This window comes from Toxotes jaculatrix, chromosome 19 (assembly GCF_017976425.1).
Source record: "Toxotes jaculatrix isolate fToxJac2 chromosome 19, fToxJac2.pri, whole genome shotgun sequence".
NCBI lineage: Eukaryota > Metazoa > Chordata > Actinopteri > Toxotidae > Toxotes > Toxotes jaculatrix.
The window spans coordinates 13,858,779-13,879,924 of NC_054412.1; the positions used below are offsets into that span (position 1 = coordinate 13,858,779).

A 21,146-nucleotide genomic window follows, 5' to 3' on the forward strand; every position below is an offset into this window, starting at 1 on the left:
AAATGCAGAGGTGGCATGTCAAACTCTGTGTATGTGTGTAGAACTGGTTCATAATTAAGTGAAGCCCAGAGCTGTGCTTTTATTGTAGAAACTCCTGTCCTGTTCTTCTGTCTGTTGCTTTCTCCTCCACCTCTTACTCTTTGTATTTTCCCCACAAAGTGCCTCAGAATAGCACAATTATCAAAGGTATAATGGAGCCATTTCATATATCAGATTCTCACCTATTTACAGTTGTCGATATGTTTTAATGTTTATGATGGGGTTTGATGTTTTCTTGCGGTGTGATGTTCTGTCTTGATCCTGATTTAAAGCTCAGTTAGCAACATAACGCTCATCACCCAGCTGAGGCTCGCATTACACTCATGGCAATTATGGCATTTTCCTATAGCTCTTTGGTTCAGCTTGCTCGCTCATTTTCTTGGCCCCCATGTAGCCAACAAGTTTTCCTGCTGCTATCATGAAAAAAAGCCCCTCATTTTCATCTTTACCGCCATGCATTTTTAAGTTCATCGAGCTGGTTTTGAGCCTGTTCTTCATCTTTGTTCCCAAAGATGAACATTTAATCCCTCAAATGAAGTTAAAACATGAGAATGAAGCTGGGGATAAAATACCTGACAGTGACAATAAACTCCTCTGTAATTTCTTTGCCCTTTACCGACAGCCACGCGTCCTGTTCCAGAAGCTCCTGTGTACTTTAGCGTTCAATCTGTCCATCAATACGTCCATCAATCGTCCCTCTCCAATTCGGTTTAATGTGTTTGTCCTTTCCATTCCTTCCTCTGCCACTTGCATTTTCCAAATAGATTTTCCTTCCAATGCACCCCCCTCCCACCTGCCCCCCCAGCCGCCACCCCCACATTCACCACCCCACTGTGAGTAACGCTTGCAGGCTGAAAACTGCGAACCTCATCTTCCGATATTTGCACCGAAGCAGAGGAGGTGACAGAAGAAAGAGAGGAAGTGGCGTGTGGGCTGCATGGCTAATCTAATACAATTAAGTTATCCATGAGCCTCATTGGATATGAAAGGGTTTGAAAGACGTGAGTGATTGCCATGTTGTGCGGACTGCCTCAGCGTGTGGCTGACTCATGTTTTAATCTGCCGTGCCCCCTCCCACCCCAACACCCGCACTCTAGTCAGCCAGATCAAAGGTTCACATTCTCATCATAGCCTTCTGGGCGGTGCTCATGGCTGACAGGCCCAACTGGAATCAAACACACATTCTCAGTGAGATAGCCGTTTCTGTGGAGGGATCCCCTACTGAGCCCATCCATATTTCTGTCGCTGAATGGTAAAAATACTGCAGGGCCATTGACTGGAGGGTAATCCACACGTCGGTATTGAGCAAGCTGACACATTAATTTTCTTGAAAAATACCAGCATCATTTTTTATAGTGATTTTACAGTAATATTCTTGAACTCTGCTGCCTTTTTCTTTTCACTTTTTGCTTCATTAAAACTGTATACATATTCATCTCTTTGACCTTTCTTTGGAGCTACTCAGCCTTTGTCATCTCCTTCCCAGTGCCCAGTTTTCTGCATTTCTTTTACTTGATTATGTTGATATTTTTGCACACATTTGCATACCAGTGTTGGTTTGGTCTGAGCTGCAGGGGGAAACAAAGATTTTGAAGCTGAAGAACCTGCGTCCTCAGGACTACGCAAACTACAGCTGCATCGCCTCTGTCAGAAACGTGTGTGGGATCCCTGACCGCAGTGTTATCTTCAGACTCACCAACAAGACAGGTAAGACCTCACTTCACAGTAAGCATATTCCAAATTGCTGTTTTTTCATAATTTTATTAATATTTTGCAGTATACAAATCCACAGAGAACACACATGGAAACAGACAGAGGAGGTGGTGGTGTGCACTGTCTCAGCAGAGTTATACTGTAACTGTCATAACTGCCAAAGCTGTCCATCTTCTGCCGGACTCCAAACTTAGACTCCAAACTCTGTTCCTCCACAGCCTCCCCATCCATCAAGCTGCTGGTGGAGGATCCAATTGTGGTGAATCCCGGCCAGACGGTATCGCTGGTGTGCATCACCACAGGTGGGGAGCCTCCCCCCATCCTCACCTGGGTCAGCAGCAACGACAGCCTGCCACAGAGGAGCGTGGTGAAGGGGGGCACGCTCACGCTACCGGCCATCACCTCAGACGAGGCGGGGGTCTACAGCTGCGTGGCCAGCAACAACGTGGGAAACCCGGCCAAGAAGTCCACCACTATTGTGGTGCGAGGTGAGAAGACACTTCATTTAGCAAGCTCAAAACAATTGCCTCTGCTCACACTGACCCTAAGCACACAAGCCAACCAAGCTAGTTAGCTCTCTATGAAGGCAGCATTCGCCATCGTGTTAAACTAAACAAAAGCAGAGGTTATTTAATGTAATCACAGTTTGTGTAGACATGTAGTTAATGTAGACAAATTAATTAGCCTCAGCTTCTATTTCAGAATACCTTAGAAGTGCTTTGACATTATCTTTGCTCATTAGCTGAAAGGTGGGGGTCAGTGACAACACCACTATTTAAAAAAAGTGTCACTGGGAAAAATATTATTCTGAAAAAAAAGGAATTTTTGCAACAAAATAATAAAAGCCATTAAAACCCTGGTACTATATAAATTATAAGGATTTTCAAAACAATGAGATGAGTCTCAATAATTTCTTAAATTATTGCACAATGTATTGGCACACTGTTTATTAATACAATTCTTTCATGTCTAACAGATGACTGAAATAATAATCTATAATAGTCAATAGAATATGCCAGGTGCCTCAAATTTTGTGTACATTTTGCTGCCTCAACATGGTGGTGAAGTATTTTTTTAAGAGTGTACTCTTTGTATCACTGCACAAATTTTATCTCTTGTTTAATTTGTTATTTGTTAAGAGATGAAACATTGCTGCCATATTGCAACATGCACTGTTAGTTTGTTTATAATTTAAATCAGAATTGTTATAGTTGTATTGTAATTTATATTTAATTAATTCAAAGCATTGCTGAATGTCCTTCAGATATGATTTTACAGTTTGACCTTACAAACTCCCAGAGTATCAGATCTCTCTTTTATTACTGCTCAGGCTACTTAAAGACAGTTCAGGGGCAATGCTGGAGGCAAGAGTGTGGACCCGTTAATTAAAATACACTGATTCAAATAGTGGTTAACACCAATTTAACAAGAGCAGCAGGGCGAGGCCCATTGCTGCCTGTTTGACCACTATTAGGAAAGTCATTTTTTCCAAGTTGCACCTGAGTGGAGCAGGAGGCAGAGGACCATCTGATGCTCATTAGGGAAATAACCATTGTCAAAGAACAAATTTTTGCATACTTGTCATATTTACAAAAAGATTTTAGTTAGAGCAAGACACGTGCATTGTACAGTAAAATCCTACAAAAATACTTTGAAGGTTAATACTCAATACAGGCAATTTCACCTTGTGTAAAGAAAAAAAAAGCTGTTTTGTTATTAGACCTGCACAGATGCGACATGATGCATGAGGAAATTGACTTTCATACTCTTAAATCGACTGCTATTCCTAAGCTAAGGATTAAGGGTGGTGTGTGACTAGGCTTTCATCTGTGACATAACAGAGGATCCCAGTGCCCTGAATGTGAAACGGCAGGAACCTCTTGCAGGTGAATAAAAAGATGCATTAATTAGTGGACGCCTGACAAACAAAACAGTATTCATGGAGGATGATCCGAATTCAAAAAGCTTATCCTGTTTACATTTTCACTTTCCAAAGAACATCATACACACTGAGATGGAACATATCTGAATCAGAGTTTAGTCGATTGCCTCAGAAATATAAGTTTGTCACAGAGTTTTCTCCTTTCATCTCAGAGATTATGCCACAACTCCATCATCAGGTCGCCTCTGTGCTCAGCCTCTTTGGAAGCATTTATTTAAGCAGCCACATACTCCCAAGGATGAAAATCAAATCATCAACAAATCATTTCTGATGGCCCCCTTGACAGATAAACCCGCTCTCAGTATTGTGAAAGTGCCCATATAGTTGAGGACTTAAGAAGTGAGAGGCTTACATCAAAGAGAAGGTTTTGGGTGTCCTGTGGGAACAAATAAGTCAGAGCACACTCACTGCAAAGCAATCGTTGCGATAAATCTCACCTTCTCAGTGATGTGTCATTTGTCTGGAGCTCTCAGTCGTTCTGATCTTGGTGAAATAGTATTTAAAAAAATTCACCACCCTTCTTAACTATATATGTTAGTTGTTTGAATGCACCCTCATGAAAGGTCTCACATTTAGGGCTGCAGAGCATCATGTGTGGTACTTGTTAAAAGTTAAACAGGAAAAACGTGTATTATCCTGCTTGACTAAATGTCATGCAGGGTACTCAGTCATTGATTATGGAGTTCAGGGCTTTATGGAAGAGCAAGCATTCAATTTGTGCAAGCTCCATCAAGCCAGATACAAAATCTAACACAGACATTCCTTGACCCTTCTCTCTTCATTCTCAGCTCTTAAAATTTTATGCACATTGTGGGGATAAATTCAAGGTAGCTCTGCATACTGGATTCATGATATCACTTCAAAAGACAGTCAATGAAGCACCCATTGTAGAGAGGCGAACATTGATCCGTAGCCTTGTATATTCTTCTAAAACGTAACTGCCATCACCAAGTCAGTGATGACTCAATAATTTACTGTAGATGTTTAAACAGAAGGCAGAGGAGGAGGTAAATAGATTAACAACTGACAAGAAACTTTGTCCTGAGTAAATCAAGTCAATGAGTCATCGCACATTTAATGTGAAAACAAACCACAAACATCTAGGCAGTCTTCAACGAAATGGGGAGATGCTTAAATGACATAATTAATCAATATGTGCCAAAGCAAATTTTAGGATCAATAAAAAACAGAAAATAAATTGAGTACATTCTCTTGAGGCTGATGAACACTGACTGTTGTCAGTGCAGTCGTTGAATCGATAGTTTCAGACAGTCGCTCAAGAACAGCGTGAAGGGGCTTAAATGACATCTAATCAAATACAAAAACTCTTACTCACCTGACAAACCGTCACTAAGTGACTGAATTTTGGATCAACATAACTTAAATGACACCTCAATTTGGCTTGGGCATTGAGACATATTGATTATCAAAGCAAAGCCAATTCGAAAGAAAGACAAACTTAAATGGCATCAGTATTTGATGAGAAGAGATCCTTAGTCCAACGATCCTTCACTGATGTCAGTGAGTTTGGACTTAGCACAATAGGTATGCTATAAAAGCTGCAGAAACCAGTAACACTGCTGTGTTTCTTTTATTTTTATGACAGACTGAAAAGCTATGAGAAACTGGGAAAGAGGGGAGGGGTCTGTCTGACATCACTAATTGACAGGAGATGAGTTCAGCGTGTTATCACACATCTCAGAAGCGCTCTCCTGAGTCTGATGAGCTGTCACTGACGCAAATGCGATTTTGGGATCAGCATGCAGCAGATGATGGGGGTGGGCGGTATAACCTTACAATGGAAATATGTCCACATTCATGACATGGATTATAATAATAACCAATTTTTATTCTATAGTAATACTACAATATGTAATGGATTTTAGCTGTCACTTAAAAAGGCACACTGCAAACATCAGCAGGACCTGCTCCCATTGTAACGGCATTCTCAACCATACTAATTCTCACAGACTTATAAAAAATATAGCTTGTACAGTATGCATGAATAATGTCCATGACGCTCCCTTTATTAGACTAATTTCTCCATTGTGTATTCATGCTTTTTGCAGCCATGTCTGTGGCTCTTTATCACACTGACCCCTAGTGTTACTGGGTGCCAGTAACCTCCATCACGATGGAAGCTGTAAGAAGTTTGAATTTAAGTAATGTTTTTCTTCTTTGATTTTGACTTTGCCCCATAGTCTGTCAAATTTGCCTAAACCCACCATATAAACAGTGTAAAATAATAATAATAAAAAAAGCAAAAAAGGCAAATGGCAAACCCTCCAAGTGAAATTGCAGTTGGAGATGGAGTGGATAGGCTGAGGCTGTAGTGTCCAGAATGGGTTTTGAAGCTCTTTTCTTTTCTCTACCCACCTTCTTTCAGCATGAAATCAATTGTGAATGCAATCAAATTTTATTGAAATTATGCAGGACACACTTTGGAATAAATAAATAAATAACCACTGCATATACAGTACAGTCATGGCACTCGAATTGATTGTACCACATCTCCTTCCTGATGCCGTTCCATGGTGACTAAATTGCACATGCTGCTTCTTCTCTAGCTGGCGAGGCTGTTAGTGAAAATGAATGTCATGTTCATGTGTGAAAATTGTGCATTTGTTTTATTACTGTTTGAGAGAAACAGTGCAGTTGCTTCACCGGCAACTTTTTACCGACGCGCTGCTTTGAAGTGAGGAGAGACGAAAAATTGTAAGAGGATAAGCCAGACTCGAGGCTAGAGCACACACAGACCTTTAGCTGTTCTTTGTTTGTGTGTGTGTGCTTGTGCATCTATCTTTGTGGGGACCAATTTTAGCATAGACATTTTGGGAAAGTGAGGACATTTTGGTCAGTCCTCCTATCTCTAAAGGCCTGTTTGAGCGTTAAGACTTGGTTTTAGGATTCAGGTTAGGATTGGCTTTAAGTTGGGCTTTCAGTTTGGATGCCACATTAATTTTGAATGCATTATGTCAATCGTTGTCCTCACAAAGATATAAGTATGTGTGTTTGTGTGCAAGAAAGACTGTGTGAGCACTTGCACAATCTTGCTAATGCATTTTCACATATGTATATACACGTGTGTGTGTGTGTGTGTGTGTGTGTGTGTATATGTGGGTAGGTATGTATGTATGTATATAAACACCTGTTGATTTAATTTTAGAAATCTTGACTGTAAACTACAAAGCAGTATTTAATATTTCGAGAATGCAAAAATGCTGTGCAGTCAGTAATATATGTGTGTAGGTTTGTGTGCGTGGCCATGAACTTAAATGTTGTGCAAATGTAAAATCGTAAGCACTTGCAAATGCTGGTCATCACTCCCTGCGTGTGTGCATTTTTGTTGATATAGATATGCACATACTGCACGTGAATATGTGAAATACCAAAAACATTTGGTTCTGCTACTCTTATTTATGCGTGTTTTGCAGGGTCACCCTGTGGCCTCATCGTTGCCTGTCTCAGCTTGTTCACCCTCCTCTCCAGTTCTAGAGATGCCGTCTCAAACTGCTGTTGCCAAAGGGGGCTGTGTGTGTGAAAACACACATCTCTCCCCAGCAGATGGTAGTTTCTCTGGCCATACTGTCCCACCAGCCAGACTGCCTTCCAGGGCTTGGCCATCTCCGCAGCCAGCCCAGCAGGCTACTGGCATCACATCACCCTGCTGACAAGATCCTTTTTATGGATTAAGGGTCCGCAACACGTCTTCAAATGCAGGTCAATACCCTGCTTTCCCCCGGCCACTTGAGTCCACTCTCCACTCAGCAAAGACACCCGTTTGTGATATATCTGCTGCAACAATGCAAAGATGCTCTGTGGTGGTTGTTTCTTCCTTTTTTCGTTGGGGATCAAATATGTGTGGGCAGCTCTCAAACGGCGAGTTGGTTAATTGAGACAGAACTGTCTGTAGATGGTGTTGCTGAACTGGGCAGCTGGCCTGGCATTTTGTTTTCATGTCTCCCCGCACGCACACACTCACACACACACCCGAATATGTACAGTGTGTTTTCCCTCTGTGTAATGTAGAGAAATGAGCATTCTTGTAGCTATCAAAGACACAGAATCAAACACAGCACCGTTATCGTTGGATTTTCTCAACATTTCCTTCAGGAGTTCCTGACAAATTCAGGTATGAGGCTTTTACACTCAAGACATCCATCATTCCGACCTGCTAACGCAGACACAACTAATTCCGCTCACATACACACATTCAAACATAAATACAAAGTCAAACACACAAGCTTCCATCCGCGCTTTGTAACTCTGATTGGAGGCTTGCTGTTATATATAGAAGAGAAAAAATGCAATTTTTTTCAGTGTGAGCTCCCCGCTGTTTATATTTAGACTGTTTGGTGGGGAGAAAACAATCATGACGTGCCTTGTAAAAACCTGGCTGTCAGCATGTGAATCAACATGTGAATGACCCTTATCAAATTTGCTTTGGAATAAATTCTGGTCGAAAGCTGAATATATTTCCATTCATGAATGCCAGATTTAATGGCTGGATGGCCAGAACTGGCACAGGCAGGCCAGTCTCTTGGGCTGTGGCCCTGAGGACTGTCTGTGTGTAAGTGTATTTGTATGTGTATGAGTGTGCCTGTACATGTGCTCGTGCCTGTTTTGTTTGTGCATTCAGCGCCCGTGTGTGCATGTGAATCCTTTTCAGCATAAATTAAAGCCGGAGGTCAGCCTGAAGGTTGAGAGAAGCATTTAGGACTCTGATTTTTTTTTTTCCTCTCACCAAAGAATGGACATGTGTGAGAAGCCATGAGACTGTAAAGGTGCTGATGCATGGTGGATGTGTTAGTGCTAATGTGAAGATGCATGGAGCGATAGTATGAAAAGGAAAGGTGTTTATATGGCCAATGTGTGTATGCGAGCCCGTGTGAATGCCTTGTGTTTTGAACCATGCTAATGCCCGTTGTCCTTTTTTTGTGTTTAACCTTGAGCAGAGGAGATGAGGCAGAGGAGGGTGGCAGTTAGTGAGACATCCATCTGGCTCTGAGAGATGAGTTCAGCTTCACATGCTGATATTCTCTGCAAGAATGAATGGAGAGCACAGTGTGACGCCTGCTGAGAGACGGACAGACAGGACTGACTGAAAAATGAGATGGACTGATGGGTAAACAGGTGGATAATGACTCAGAGAGAGAGTGGAGTGAGACACTTCTTTCTTCTCTACCAGACAAAGGCAGTGAGAATGCACTAGAGAGAGTTAGGGGGGAAAAAACACATTCAAACATCTTTTTTCTTGCAGTGTTGTTTTCTCCCTGCATATTTGTGTGTGTGCGCGCGCATAAGAGATGCCATTGTGTCTTTGTCATTATGTGCGTACATACGTGCATGTCAAAGTCAGCATGTCAGGGCTGTGTGTGCTTTTGCCCTGCTAAGAAGCTCCCCTGAGGTGGTATTGTAATCCCACCGTGTGACATGAGCTCTCTGTAGAAGACGGCTTCAACCAAGGCTTTTCTCTTTGTGTGATTATCTGCGCTTTTCATGTACAGGCCACCCATTATTCCCTCAGGCTATTAAAGCTATGGAGAATCATACAGGCTCACTGCAGGCAAAAGCACTTCAGTTTATTGTAAAAGAATATGAACACTGCAATATGTACTATAATGATCCCAAAGAATGGCTTGAATATCCACTGGATCACCATTGAAGTGAATGCAGTCTCAAGCAAAATTGGATATGGGAGACATGTAATGCAAATGTAAGCACAAACAGAACCTCTATTTCCTCTTTTGATATTACCATGAGGAAAGCAGCTCCCACAAGTGTCCCCATAGTGGGTGTTTTACTCCTTGGCGCGTTGCCACAGTCAAGGTTCAACTACAGGAAGCTGTGATGACGATAAAAGGGAACCATCTTCCAAAATTCATCAATAATGCATGCAGAATTTGTTTGTGCATATGTTGACTTGTGTTTTGTGCCCCAGCGCTTGTGAAGCTGGCAGTGCTTTTTTAAAATAACGCTGGATTTCCTTCAGTTGAGTCTTAGATGTGTGCTTAGATTTTGCTTATCATACCTAGCTTTAGTTGGCACCTAACAAAGCAGGTGCCACATAGACCATGCTAGCAAGCTGTGGAATGTTATTAATGAATCTTACTGTAACCCCTTAATATTTAAAATACAATACAAACAGCAAACATGATCTTTATTAATTTTAAGTTGATCATTTTTTGTTGACTCTGACAGAGATTCCTTAATCCAACTTTATGCAAATTCTTGAGACAAGAGTTGTGACAGTGCCTCAAAAATCTTGTTGAATCCGGACATCTCTCAACAAAAATGTAATAATGCAAGGTTCATAAAGGTTGGCATGGCACCTTGGAAATAGTTGTGTGATAAAAACAACACAACTTAAGCTGAGCAACTTATTTCCATTTGCTGCTCTAATGCTATCAGCTCCTAATGTTAGTAAAGTCAGATAAACTACTTATGAACCAGCTCCACTTCTTCTACTGTTGTTCAGTGCCATGTAGCGCTTTCAGGAGCCAGGCATGAAGACACTTCATAAAGAGCTAGGATTTCACTACTGTACTATGACCAAGAACTATTCTATTTATTTCCTGTGGGCTGTGTGGAAATCTCATGTTTTCACATCACAGATGACAATCAAGACACTAAAACATTAGTCCTGTGGGTAAAACCTGAGAGTTGACATAAAGTGAAAAATTCAGATTTGGGTGCAGCCCGAGTTAGCAACTGATGGATTGTAGACTGTATCTACATATGTATCAAATAATCTGAGAGAGAGAGAGAGAGATAAAAAACCCTACTCAGTTGTCATGGAGATGGATTTGAGCTCCCATGTTAACAGATCCGTCTCCATGACAACTGAGCAAACTCAGTCTGCTAATGAAGCCTGTGTGACAGTAGTTAAAGCTCTGCAAAAAAAGCTAGTAAGTGGACATTGAGTTGAGATTGTTTCTAAAACTTTGCAGAGGCACATTAATGTTTATTACAAGACTTTATTACTGGATTGCACAGGTGTTCATGATGAGGGCCTACCTAACACATAAGAGCTTACATACTTGAACACAGTAGCACACACAGAATAGTACTCTTGTAAGATATTAATGATGTTGAGGATATTGTGTAGCGATAGTTGGAGACAGAGTTTACCTCCAAAGCAAATGGGAAAGTTCTGTCTCCAAGCGGAGGCTTTGTTAAAGATTCATGTGACTTCTGCCACGAATTGGTTATCAGAAATGTGGAAACAGGAGTGACAACGCGGCGTCACCCGATGAAGTCTCCCAACTCTTCACTTCTCACCTCGCACACTCACCACAGTCCCTTTTAAAATACCTCGAGTTTTAGATTCTCTCCCATGCATAAAGGAACAGGCACCATTTTAGTCACTGCAGCTGTCCAGCAAAATTTACTACAACCAGGTGAAGTAATGCTCACTTACCTCTCTTGTACACAAATGTAGTCGATTTACAGGAATGCCTGCTTGCTATTCAATATTTATGGTCAGATAAAATGGCAGGAAAGGAGGTTTGAATGTGGTGGAGGCAGGGAGGGAAACAGCTCTGAAATATGCATGAGTGCACATATGCAGCACTGGCGATTTTGATGTGCACTGCGGCTCAGAGCGCGGACGAGGGGAAGCTGAGTCACCGCGAGGAAAAGTCTCTGAGAACTTGGGGACAGAAAACTGACCACCAAGATTTAATCAGACATTTCTACCCCTGGTTTAACTTATACTTAAGATCTTCGGTTGCGGAATCTGAATCTAAATGTATGTGCAAGTGCTGAGAGCAGTGGATTTCCAAATTAGAATGTACCTTTGAAACTTGCATGGTTGACCTTACTTCTCAATAGCCTAGATCTGTTTTTTTTTCCCCACATTATAGCAAGGTGTATGTATTCAGACAGAGTGATGCTGTTTTTAAAAACTGAAAATAAAAATTGTGTGCAACCATTCACTCTCAAACTTAGAGGTATTTTACAAATGTTCTCTCAACCTTCATGTCCTCACTGGCTGGACAGTTAAATGTGAATGGAAACACAGTATTTTTATTTCATGATTTGGCCTCAGTGTGTTTATTTTTATGTTTCAGTTCTATGCTAATTTGAAATCTACATCAGAAATATGCAAGTGAAGCCCAACAGTACAACTCATAGAAGCGGCACTCTGAGCTAATTAAACCTTTTTCAGATTATTTAGAATATGGGGGTACGCGAATTAACTCATGTTCTTTCCACTTAAATCTAAAATAATTCAAAATTAATTCCTCATAAATGTGAGCCATGAAAGAGTCATAGCTGAGTTAAGGTTAATTTTTATCAGCTAATGTTTTTAGGGACAGTTTAACTCGAAACTCTTGATGCTGCCTGAGAAAAACCTTGAATCACCACTTGTTTCAACACACTGTGAATGTAGCGCAGAAAGCAGTGAGTGTGCCCTGTTTTGCTCTCTTAAGTGCTTTCACCCTTTTAACTGAGGTACTGACCTGACTCGTCAGTCGCCAGCCAAATTTAAGGGGCCTGAAGTGGATACTAAATACTAAGAAAAGGATTAAAAAAAAACAAAAGTCAAACAGTATAACAGGGGAAAAGTCCAGTCTTCACCTGCTACTGTTTGAGAGACAATTAACACTTAGCACTAACACACAATTTGTGATTAAAGGCCCGGTCCATGATTGGTGCACAGCTCCTCATTGCTCCAACCATCAGATCAAAAAAGTCAACATGCTCTGCATTGTAATACGGGCCATGTGCACTCAGTAGTGATTAAGTGGGGAAAATATGCCACTTTAAAGTTTGATTCATCACATCCTGTGGTCAGTAAAGTGAACCTACACAGCACCATAATTTCATTTGGCCAAAAGGTCCAATTTTGTGGAAGAGTCCTGTGGAAAACTACTTATTCAGCTTTACACTATCAACATTTTTATTCTAGAGCCCTGACAATTATATGTGTCGCCATTCACAACATTTACCACGGAGAGAAACAACATAAGCAACTGAAGGGCCTGACCTGTGTTCATTCGTCTGACAGACAGCTCCGTGAGCAAGATTAAATCTGGCTTCGCGGTAAAGCAGAGTTGGGTGTGTGATTGTCCAATGCCGAGTTGTGTTACAGTTTCTTAGGTTTGGGGAAGAATGTACTTGAGCCAGAGCAGTGGAAAAAAGAGGGAGGCAGTTAATCCAAATGTTTATCCGCTGTCACCTGTGACAGCACAATGACTCACGCAGATGTGTGAAAATGCATGTGTGTGTGTGTGTGGAGTGGATGAGATAATACTTTCTTAAGGAGCAGCTACCAACTCTGCCGAGGATGTCGCTGAGACACAAAAGCCTTTTCAAACTGTCAAGATACAGCCACAACTCTGTCTCCTCTTTTCGCTGCCTGACATGTATGGTTGAAGGAAATCAGTATTTCCTTACAGATACGCTCAATTAATGGCTTCCAACGTGGACTTAGTATTGTCTCATTAACCTTATAGCGAGTATGTTGGCTTTAAGGAAATTGGATTGTGGTGTGTATGTAGTACATGTACGCTGTGATGCAGTGCTGAGCCCAAATGGGAAATAAACGTGGGTTGTTGGCGATGCCTTGTATTATCTTCATATCCATAAAGGTCACAGATATGCTGCTCACCATATTATGCTAATTGCTACAGTTTTCATGCCAGTACTGCTGAGTTATATACATGATTGATAGGCAGCGACTTGGAGAATAGGAATGTATGGGATACAATAATGAATATGAATGCACAGTGGTGTTTGTGAGAATTTGGAGAGTGTTGACATGATTGTAATATTTCTATCTGACATGCGTCAGAAATAGGATTCTCTGCCTGCCGACACTGATTTCAAACGTGAGGAGGAAGATCATGTCAAGGAGGCATGTGTCACTCGTCTCTCCCCTCAATGTGCAGCTCGGCAGGCATCACAATGTTTTGCACACTCAATTTCCTGTGTTTAAATCTGACACGCAGGTTTTGTTTTCGTTTTCCCTTTACCAAACTGAATATGATAATGTCACTTGGGAATTGCTAGATGAAAAGATTTCCATGGTGCCGTCAGCTTTTTTTTTGCTGAGGAGATGAATTGAACAGTAGGCGCAGGGTTTGGAACCAATACAGCATGCATTATAATGAAATCATCTCCTTTTTTTCCATTCAGAGAAGCTATGCTTTGAAAATGGAGTTTGCAAACCAAATTGGATTAGAAATGGTGGATATTTTGTTAGGTATCTCTCCAATTTCACAGTGTGTGTTTGTGAGTGGATTTGTGTGTGTGTGTGTGTGGGTGCGTGCGTGCGTGTGTGTGTGCGAGAGTGTGTGTGAACCTGCTCGAATGCTGTCGGATTCTTCAGTCCGTAGCTATCAATATTAATGTTGGTTCAAAGCTTTAGTCTTTAAAACAAACACATGATTCTTTTTTATCTTTTAAGTTCTCTGTTTGACCCTTCTGTTGCATCAAAAGCTAAAATTTCAGCTGTTATTTTAAAAGAACAGTTACAGTTGTCATATCAGGGACTACTCTTACTCTTCTGGTTCCGCTTTTACGGTTTCATAATCTAGGCACTGAAGTGGCACATCTAGATGAACAAAAATCTATTTTTTGGGGGGTTTTTTGGCTCCGATGAGTTAGGTCCAGGTAGCTGTGACACAATCCAGTCTTTCTGTGCAGGTAGACAGCGTGCAAAGGCTGAACAGGTGCGAGGAACACCAGCAGATTTACAGTGAATTCACCAGAGATGCATAACAGCAATTTACAACTCAAGTGTGGACACTCAGCAAAGTAAAATTGCTGCAAAAAATCTATTAAAAAATCCATAAAGTCTTGTCTTTGGGATTGTATCACAGAAATCCCATCAATAAAACAAGGTGAGCCATAACCTACAGTGAATGTCTCAGGGTTTGTTTTTGCAGCGTGTCACAGGCTTACAGGAAAAACACGTTTAGTGTACAAATGTAAATCAAGTTCTAATCAAACGGATTTTCCCTTCACAGCTTTGAAAAAGGGCCGATTCTGGATCACTCCTGACCCCTACCACAATGACGACAACATCCAGATTGGACGTGAAGTCAAGATATCTTGTCAGGTAGAGTTAAGGAAAAGCGCTGGCAGAGTAAATACATGCATACATCAGATTAAGGTAAGTCACTCTCCAGTGCAATAAAAGTGACATACTGAATGTCCCAGGTGGAGGCAACGCCACCAGAGGAGCTGACGTTTAGCTGGCTGAAGAACGGCCGTGCCCTGCGGAGCTCAGAGCGTATGGTCATCACCCAGACGGACCCTGACATCTCCCCCGGGACCACTAACCTGGACATCATAGACCTCAAGTTCACCGACTTTGGCACGTACACCTGCGTGGCCGCGCTGAAGGGAGGAGGCATCCCTGAGATCAGCATTGATGTCAACATCTCGTCCACAACTGGTGAGCCTCACACCCCTTTGTGCCAGTGATGCATCTACACACCTCCCCCAACATATCTGACACAAACACACACACACAAAAATACCCACTGTCAGAGAAAGGGAAAAAAATGTGATAGTGTTTCTTAGACTGTGTAGCTTGGGACTTTTTAAAGGAATTTTTTTTAAAACAATGTCAGTCATATGTTTGTAGTTTTTGCTGTCAATCAGCTTCAATATCATTTTACTCAATAATAGAGAATACACTGTAAATGTAAATGTTAGCCATAATCATAATAAGCTTTAATCACCCACTGCAAACGCCTTGTGCATAAAACTCTGTTAAATATATGAGATCAGTTGAACCAGTTGAAGTTGAACCAGATCTAATGAGCGTTTACAACTGACAGGTCTAAAAACAGCTTTAATGTTTGCCTCGGTCTTAGCCTCTAGGTAAGTGGTTTACATATATAGTATAATTCAACTTGGAAAATGTTTACATGGCTAGTGTGGTTGCTCTTAAAGCAGTAGGATATGCCTTTCCCCCAGATTTCAGCAGTTAAGCTGGCATGTAACCGATAGAAATGGAAGCAATAATGAAAAGGGAAAAGATATTTGCAATGTCTAAATTGCAATGTCCTGTCCCAGGCTGAAAAAGGCTGAAGAACCACTGTCTTCTGTTTCAAATTTCAAATGACTGCACACAGCATTGTATTACAGCACTGACATCACTGTTTTTGCGTGTTCAATTGGATTCCTGTGAACCAAAGATGACTCCATCAGTCTAACCAATCAGAGACTAAACATCCATCGTCCTTCCATCTAATTAGCTGCTTCCACCACTGTTCCAACTAACGTTTGTACACATGTATACAGCATGTTAATAACACAACATATCAGTCCGCCTTGTCTACTGAGCTCTATCATTGAAGTTTCAATCATGGCATGTTGAGTAGTCACTTAGAAACAGAGCAGTGTTGCAGCAGCCTTTGTGTTTTTAGATACTCTGCTCCTCTGTTCTACATCAGTTGTTTCAAAAGATGGCAAGACGTAGGTGCTAACATAATAAAATCACTATTCTGTCATAAGAAGAACAATCAAAGGAGAAAATCAGCTGTCAAACATCTATTTTTCTGTCTACTGTTTTAGAGTTTAACATCAATCAGCCCCTCTCTGTGTCAGATTTTATAAGAAAAAAAGCCTGGAACAGCTTCAGAGGCAACAAAAGAGAGCTTCACTTCTAGAAGACTGGTACATAGCACATTTAGTAGAGTTAACAGAATGTTTTGTTCAGGCTCTACAATGACGGTGAAATGTGATTTGTGGTTAGAGAGTCAAAGCGATATCACAGGTAATGGGACAGGAATAGTGGTCTGTGCGTAATCTCCGGCGTGAGGTCAATCAATGAGTTCCGGTGTCACCACTCATTACTACATCACCAATCGACTCCACCGAGGGATGTGACCCCGATCGTCTCTACACCTCAGAGACGCCACGACTGGGAGTCTCCTGCTTGCCACTCACTCATCCCAGATTCCCAGATTTTCCATGCGGGGGACTCCCATGGGTTGGTGTTGCTGCTGGCGCAGTAGATATCTGTTTTTGCTTTGAATTTGCTGGCGTGTGTTCGCTACTGATAAGTGACTTTTGGGTTGTGTGATGTTTTGTGACTTGTGATTGCGAGCTTTACTTCCCCTTTTACGCTCACACTGCATGCACGCGCGTCGACAGACACACTCACACACTCATGCACCCTCATCTCTTCTCACCGTCTTGTTTTTCCTATCGCACACACACCTCGCTGCCACTCACAGCGTGAACATGAAAGCCGTGTGTCGACCTTGGGTGCATAATTATTGTTAGATAATCCTTTGATAATCCCTGTGCTATAAAACAGTAGGATCAATCGCACCTGCCAAGATTGTTTCCTCATTATCTTTTAAGTAGTGCAGTCTCTTCTTTTGGAGTGCCTGGGCGATGCCAATGCATTAACACAGACCCTTTAATGTGTAAAAAAAAAAAAAAATTACTGCTGTCTGACTGAGGAAATAAATGAGGAAATGACTGACTTTATTGTGATTGTATGAAATGAAAGGTTTCCTTAAGGCTCAGATGTGATTGCTTCTTAAACTTTCATTGTTCCAGTCAGATGTGTGGGTATGAAATATTATGAAAGTGTTGCGTTGTCATAGAGCTGTTCCTGTCATAGGAAATAATACACTGAAGTTTGCTTCTGCCGGTTACAATTCCCTCTGCTTTACCTGGATGTGACTGGGCTGTTTTCCTGTTATGCATGATGTTTCTCTCAGTCAGATTGATGCCATGAATCAATCTGACTGTTCGCAAAGCGGAACAGTATAGCTGTTGTGCACGAAATCGTCTTGTGCCTCTGCCTTGCCATATGCCTGCGGCCTGTTTTGGGGTGAATAAGCCTCATTTTTGTTCCTCTGCCTGTTCTCCTGAAGGGAGAAAGCCCGAGCTGCAATTAGAAGTCTTAATAAAAGCATTTAGAGGAGATTACGCTGCAGGTCTGCCAGGGTTTCGTGCTGGGGAAGTGGTTGGAAAGAGATTGAGCCTAAAGTGTCTCTAGTCTGAACACTTTGGAGCTTGCTGGCTGTTCCAACATTGGCTCCAGTTCCAGATTCCAAACCCGGGCTTAGCCTCAGCCCACAGCATGTCTTTATGAAAGAGAATATTTATTATCTCCCATTCTTTTAACTTTTGATGAACACAGATTTCAACAGCTTTCATGATTTCTCCCTTTTGCAAAACAGCACTAATATTTACTATCGTGACACGCTCATTAAATAAGCAACTTCTTTTTTGTCGGGACTTCCAGAGATTGCAAGGCTAATGCTTATTTATGAGCGTGGCCTGGAAACGAGGACACAGACCTCCCCTTTGAATACTGTCAGGATTAAGAACCACAAGACACAGGAACAGCTGAAAAAAACATCAGTGTAAAACATAAAACATCCCATAAACTTCTAACAGGGACTAGCCGATTAATCCTCTCATTAGCCTGTGTGTTAAATGTGTGTTTAGTGGATATGATTATTGTTAGATGATGTGATTATTGCCATTCGACGGCTGTTGCGCTGAAATGTTGGCTTCAGATTGGAACTACCACTGGGACCGTCTTAGAGATAAATTTTTAATAGCATGTAGCGTTATTATGGATGGATTTCTGGCATTTAAAGCCAGTTTTCAACGCTGATTCACAAAGCTGATACCCGCTTTTTGCACTCGCTGTCTTATAATTACTATAAACATTAGATTCTGCCATCTCGTTCAGGAAAACTGCATTGCTGTCCTTTAAACAGCTGTGGCAAGAATAGTCTCTGTTGATACATCTTAGCATCAGCAAACCACAGTAGCTCATCCTCAGTCTGATTGACAATCACAAAGTAAGTATTAGGATTGAAAGTCACCTCTCTCTTCTTGTGAGGCGGATAAATCCCTCCGTGATGAGTCCCTCAATTAGCACCCAGTGTTTCTGTCAATCTCAGGAATCACTGCAGTTAATGAATTAAGTAAATCAATTAAGTGCTCAGTTGATTAAAAAATGAGCTTGTTTAATAAACACAATGTACAGCCTTTTTTTTTTCTGAAATAAATTTGAGTCACCCAAAGCTCACAGCAGGCCCACTCATCTATCCTGTCTATCCTCCTTTCAACCGTCCCGTTGTCTGGTTGACTCTGATTCAACATGAGCTGCCGTCAACCGAGGGACTGTGCCACATGTGAGTCTAATAGGGACAGCATGACCGCTGGGCTGTTGACCGCACTGATGTGCTTGTTTCAGGAGCAAATTCACTGACCCCGTTAAAGAGAAACCTGGTCTGCATCCTGACTCACCTACAGGGTGCAAAAGTTCAACTGCTGTTTGGTCACTGTGAGTGGAAACAAGTTGTTTGCTGCTTTTTTCCCTCAGGTCTGAGCATGTGGAGTTTTCAAAGACATCAGTAGATTCTTTATTGATGTTAGTTGATGTCCGTTCTCTTTCATTGCTTTTTTCTATGTTTGATTTGTACAGTAGGATTTCTACAGTAGCTGGTTCAAGAACTGGCCGGATACACACTAAAAATAAAAAAAATTCTGCTTTTTGCTTTGTCAAAAGTTACAAGTATAGCTCATTTTCAAAAGCTTAGTAGTTTTTGAAACAATGAATTCTTATTTTCAGAAAAAACAGGCTTCTGAATTGCAGCTGACGACCTCCATGAGTTGGTTAAAAACACTGTCTTCAGTTGACTTTTTTATATTTCAGGCTGACTTGTTTTAAAACAAGAACCCAGTCTTTAATTTACACTTGATGGCTACATCCATGATATCAGGCTAAAGGACAGATCCTAGTATCCAGGACCAGCTTGCCATACCATAGAGAAATTGTTGCACAACAAACTATAGTAGTAAATTAATTATGTGCTTGTAGCCTTGGAAATTGGTTGCTTATGTAAACTAGTTAGCCACACTTACAAGCTTACATTCACCTGATAAACACACAATTTAGTCCATTGATTACACTTTTATTTTTGTGTTTTTGGATTTAGAAATGCTAAAGGTCCAGAAATAGTCCCAGGCTGTATAATGTCATGAAGGGACCTAACAGCTGTCCCACAGCTGGGATGCTGTCCTGAGAAATCTGCCATATGACAACAGTAGATGCCACGGTCATGCTACTTCTAGAATGATAGGCATATAACCACCTGGCAGCATATGTCAGTGCAACACCTGCGATTTTTCAGAGGAAGGTTATAGATGTCAGGACTGTCAGGGGGGAAACACTCTGTACTCTGTAAACACAAACGTGTACATTTATGGAGGTTTGGGGGAAAATCAAAGGGTTGCAGGCAGGAGCACAGTGGTATTTTCACTGGTAGGTATACTGTGATCAGTGTTCACTCTATGCTAAGTCCATAAATTATGTTAATAAGACTAGATAACTTGGCATATTATGCACAGTGTACCAGCATCTAGCCTTAACTGCACCACCTGAAGTCATGCTTTATGGAGGTGACCATCTGGGAAATCACCTCCCTGTCCAGCTGGGAAAACCTGAACGGAAAATGCGAATAAGAAGCACTCTCCCTCCCTCATTAAGTACTGTCGAGGCCCCTTGAGCGATGTGCATAAACTCTGGTCCTTCCAGAGTCCCGCTCACTGCTTAGCAGCAGAAAAAGTGGCGGCACTGGAGGTGTGTATTTGTGCATTTCTATAACGGGGCAGTGAGCAATCCCTTTACTCTGTCTGGTTGGGTAAATGTTAGAAAACAGAACGCCAAGATTACAGAGAGCAGTGTGGCCACAAATCAAAACACAGCCCATGAGAGTATTGGTATAGAAAGCCTGCTGCTGTACAATCTCACTCATATGGATTTATGTGGGGTTTGTGTGATTGATTGTAAGACAACTTATAAAACCTCAGGGGAACAGCATACGGCTCAAAAACACACGTACACAGTTGTATGTCAGTGTAGTCAGTAATGTGTCGCAGCAATCCATCATTGCGCTAAGCCAATTTTAACACATCTGTAGACATTTATTACACTTCAGCAACTTGTTGTATAGATGCTTCTCTCCCACACACACACATACACACTCACAAACATAAACACACAGAAAACGCAAGCTCCTCTGTCTGTCCCCAGAGCTCCAGGACTCAGAGGAGCGGAGAGTCCTGTCACATTGTGACCAACTCATTGGCCTCAAGCTGTCTAAACACACTCTCACACACTCTGCAGGAGTTGCAGTAGTAGAGAGAGAGAGAGAGAGAGAGAGAGAGAGAGAGAGAGTGCTGTGTTGCCATGGTGACTGGAAGTGATGTCACAGCACTTACCAGTAAAAAAAAGGGGGGCAGCGAAAATGTTGTTTTTTCTCAAAGACGTCCGTGCGCGCCACTCTGGCTCCCGCCGCTGTAAGAAAATGCAGAGAGCCAGATATTTTCCACGTTTTGCAGTCAGCTCACATTGCACCGTGTCTGCTGTGGCGCTGATGGATCCTGCTAACACACTCCAGCAATCAGCCTCTTACACTTGGAGGACCATTCCAGCTGAGGCCCTAGAGATGTG

At 41.7% G+C, this 21,146-nt stretch overlaps 1 protein-coding gene across 1 annotated transcript in view; it reads left to right on the forward strand.

The window, feature by feature from the left end:
- The window catches only part of LOC121199417 (MAM domain-containing glycosylphosphatidylinositol anchor protein 2-like), a 149,393-nt gene that overhangs the window by 78,257 nt on the left and 49,990 nt on the right, over window positions 1-21,146 (forward strand). The window contains exons 5-8 of the mRNA XM_041064067.1: window positions 1,614-1,746; window positions 1,971-2,240; window positions 14,671-14,762; window positions 14,864-15,101. Of these exons, the coding sequence (XP_040920001.1) occupies window positions 1,614-1,746; window positions 1,971-2,240; window positions 14,671-14,762; window positions 14,864-15,101 (733 nt within the window). The remainder of the gene's footprint in view (window positions 1-1,613; window positions 1,747-1,970; window positions 2,241-14,670; window positions 14,763-14,863; window positions 15,102-21,146) is intronic.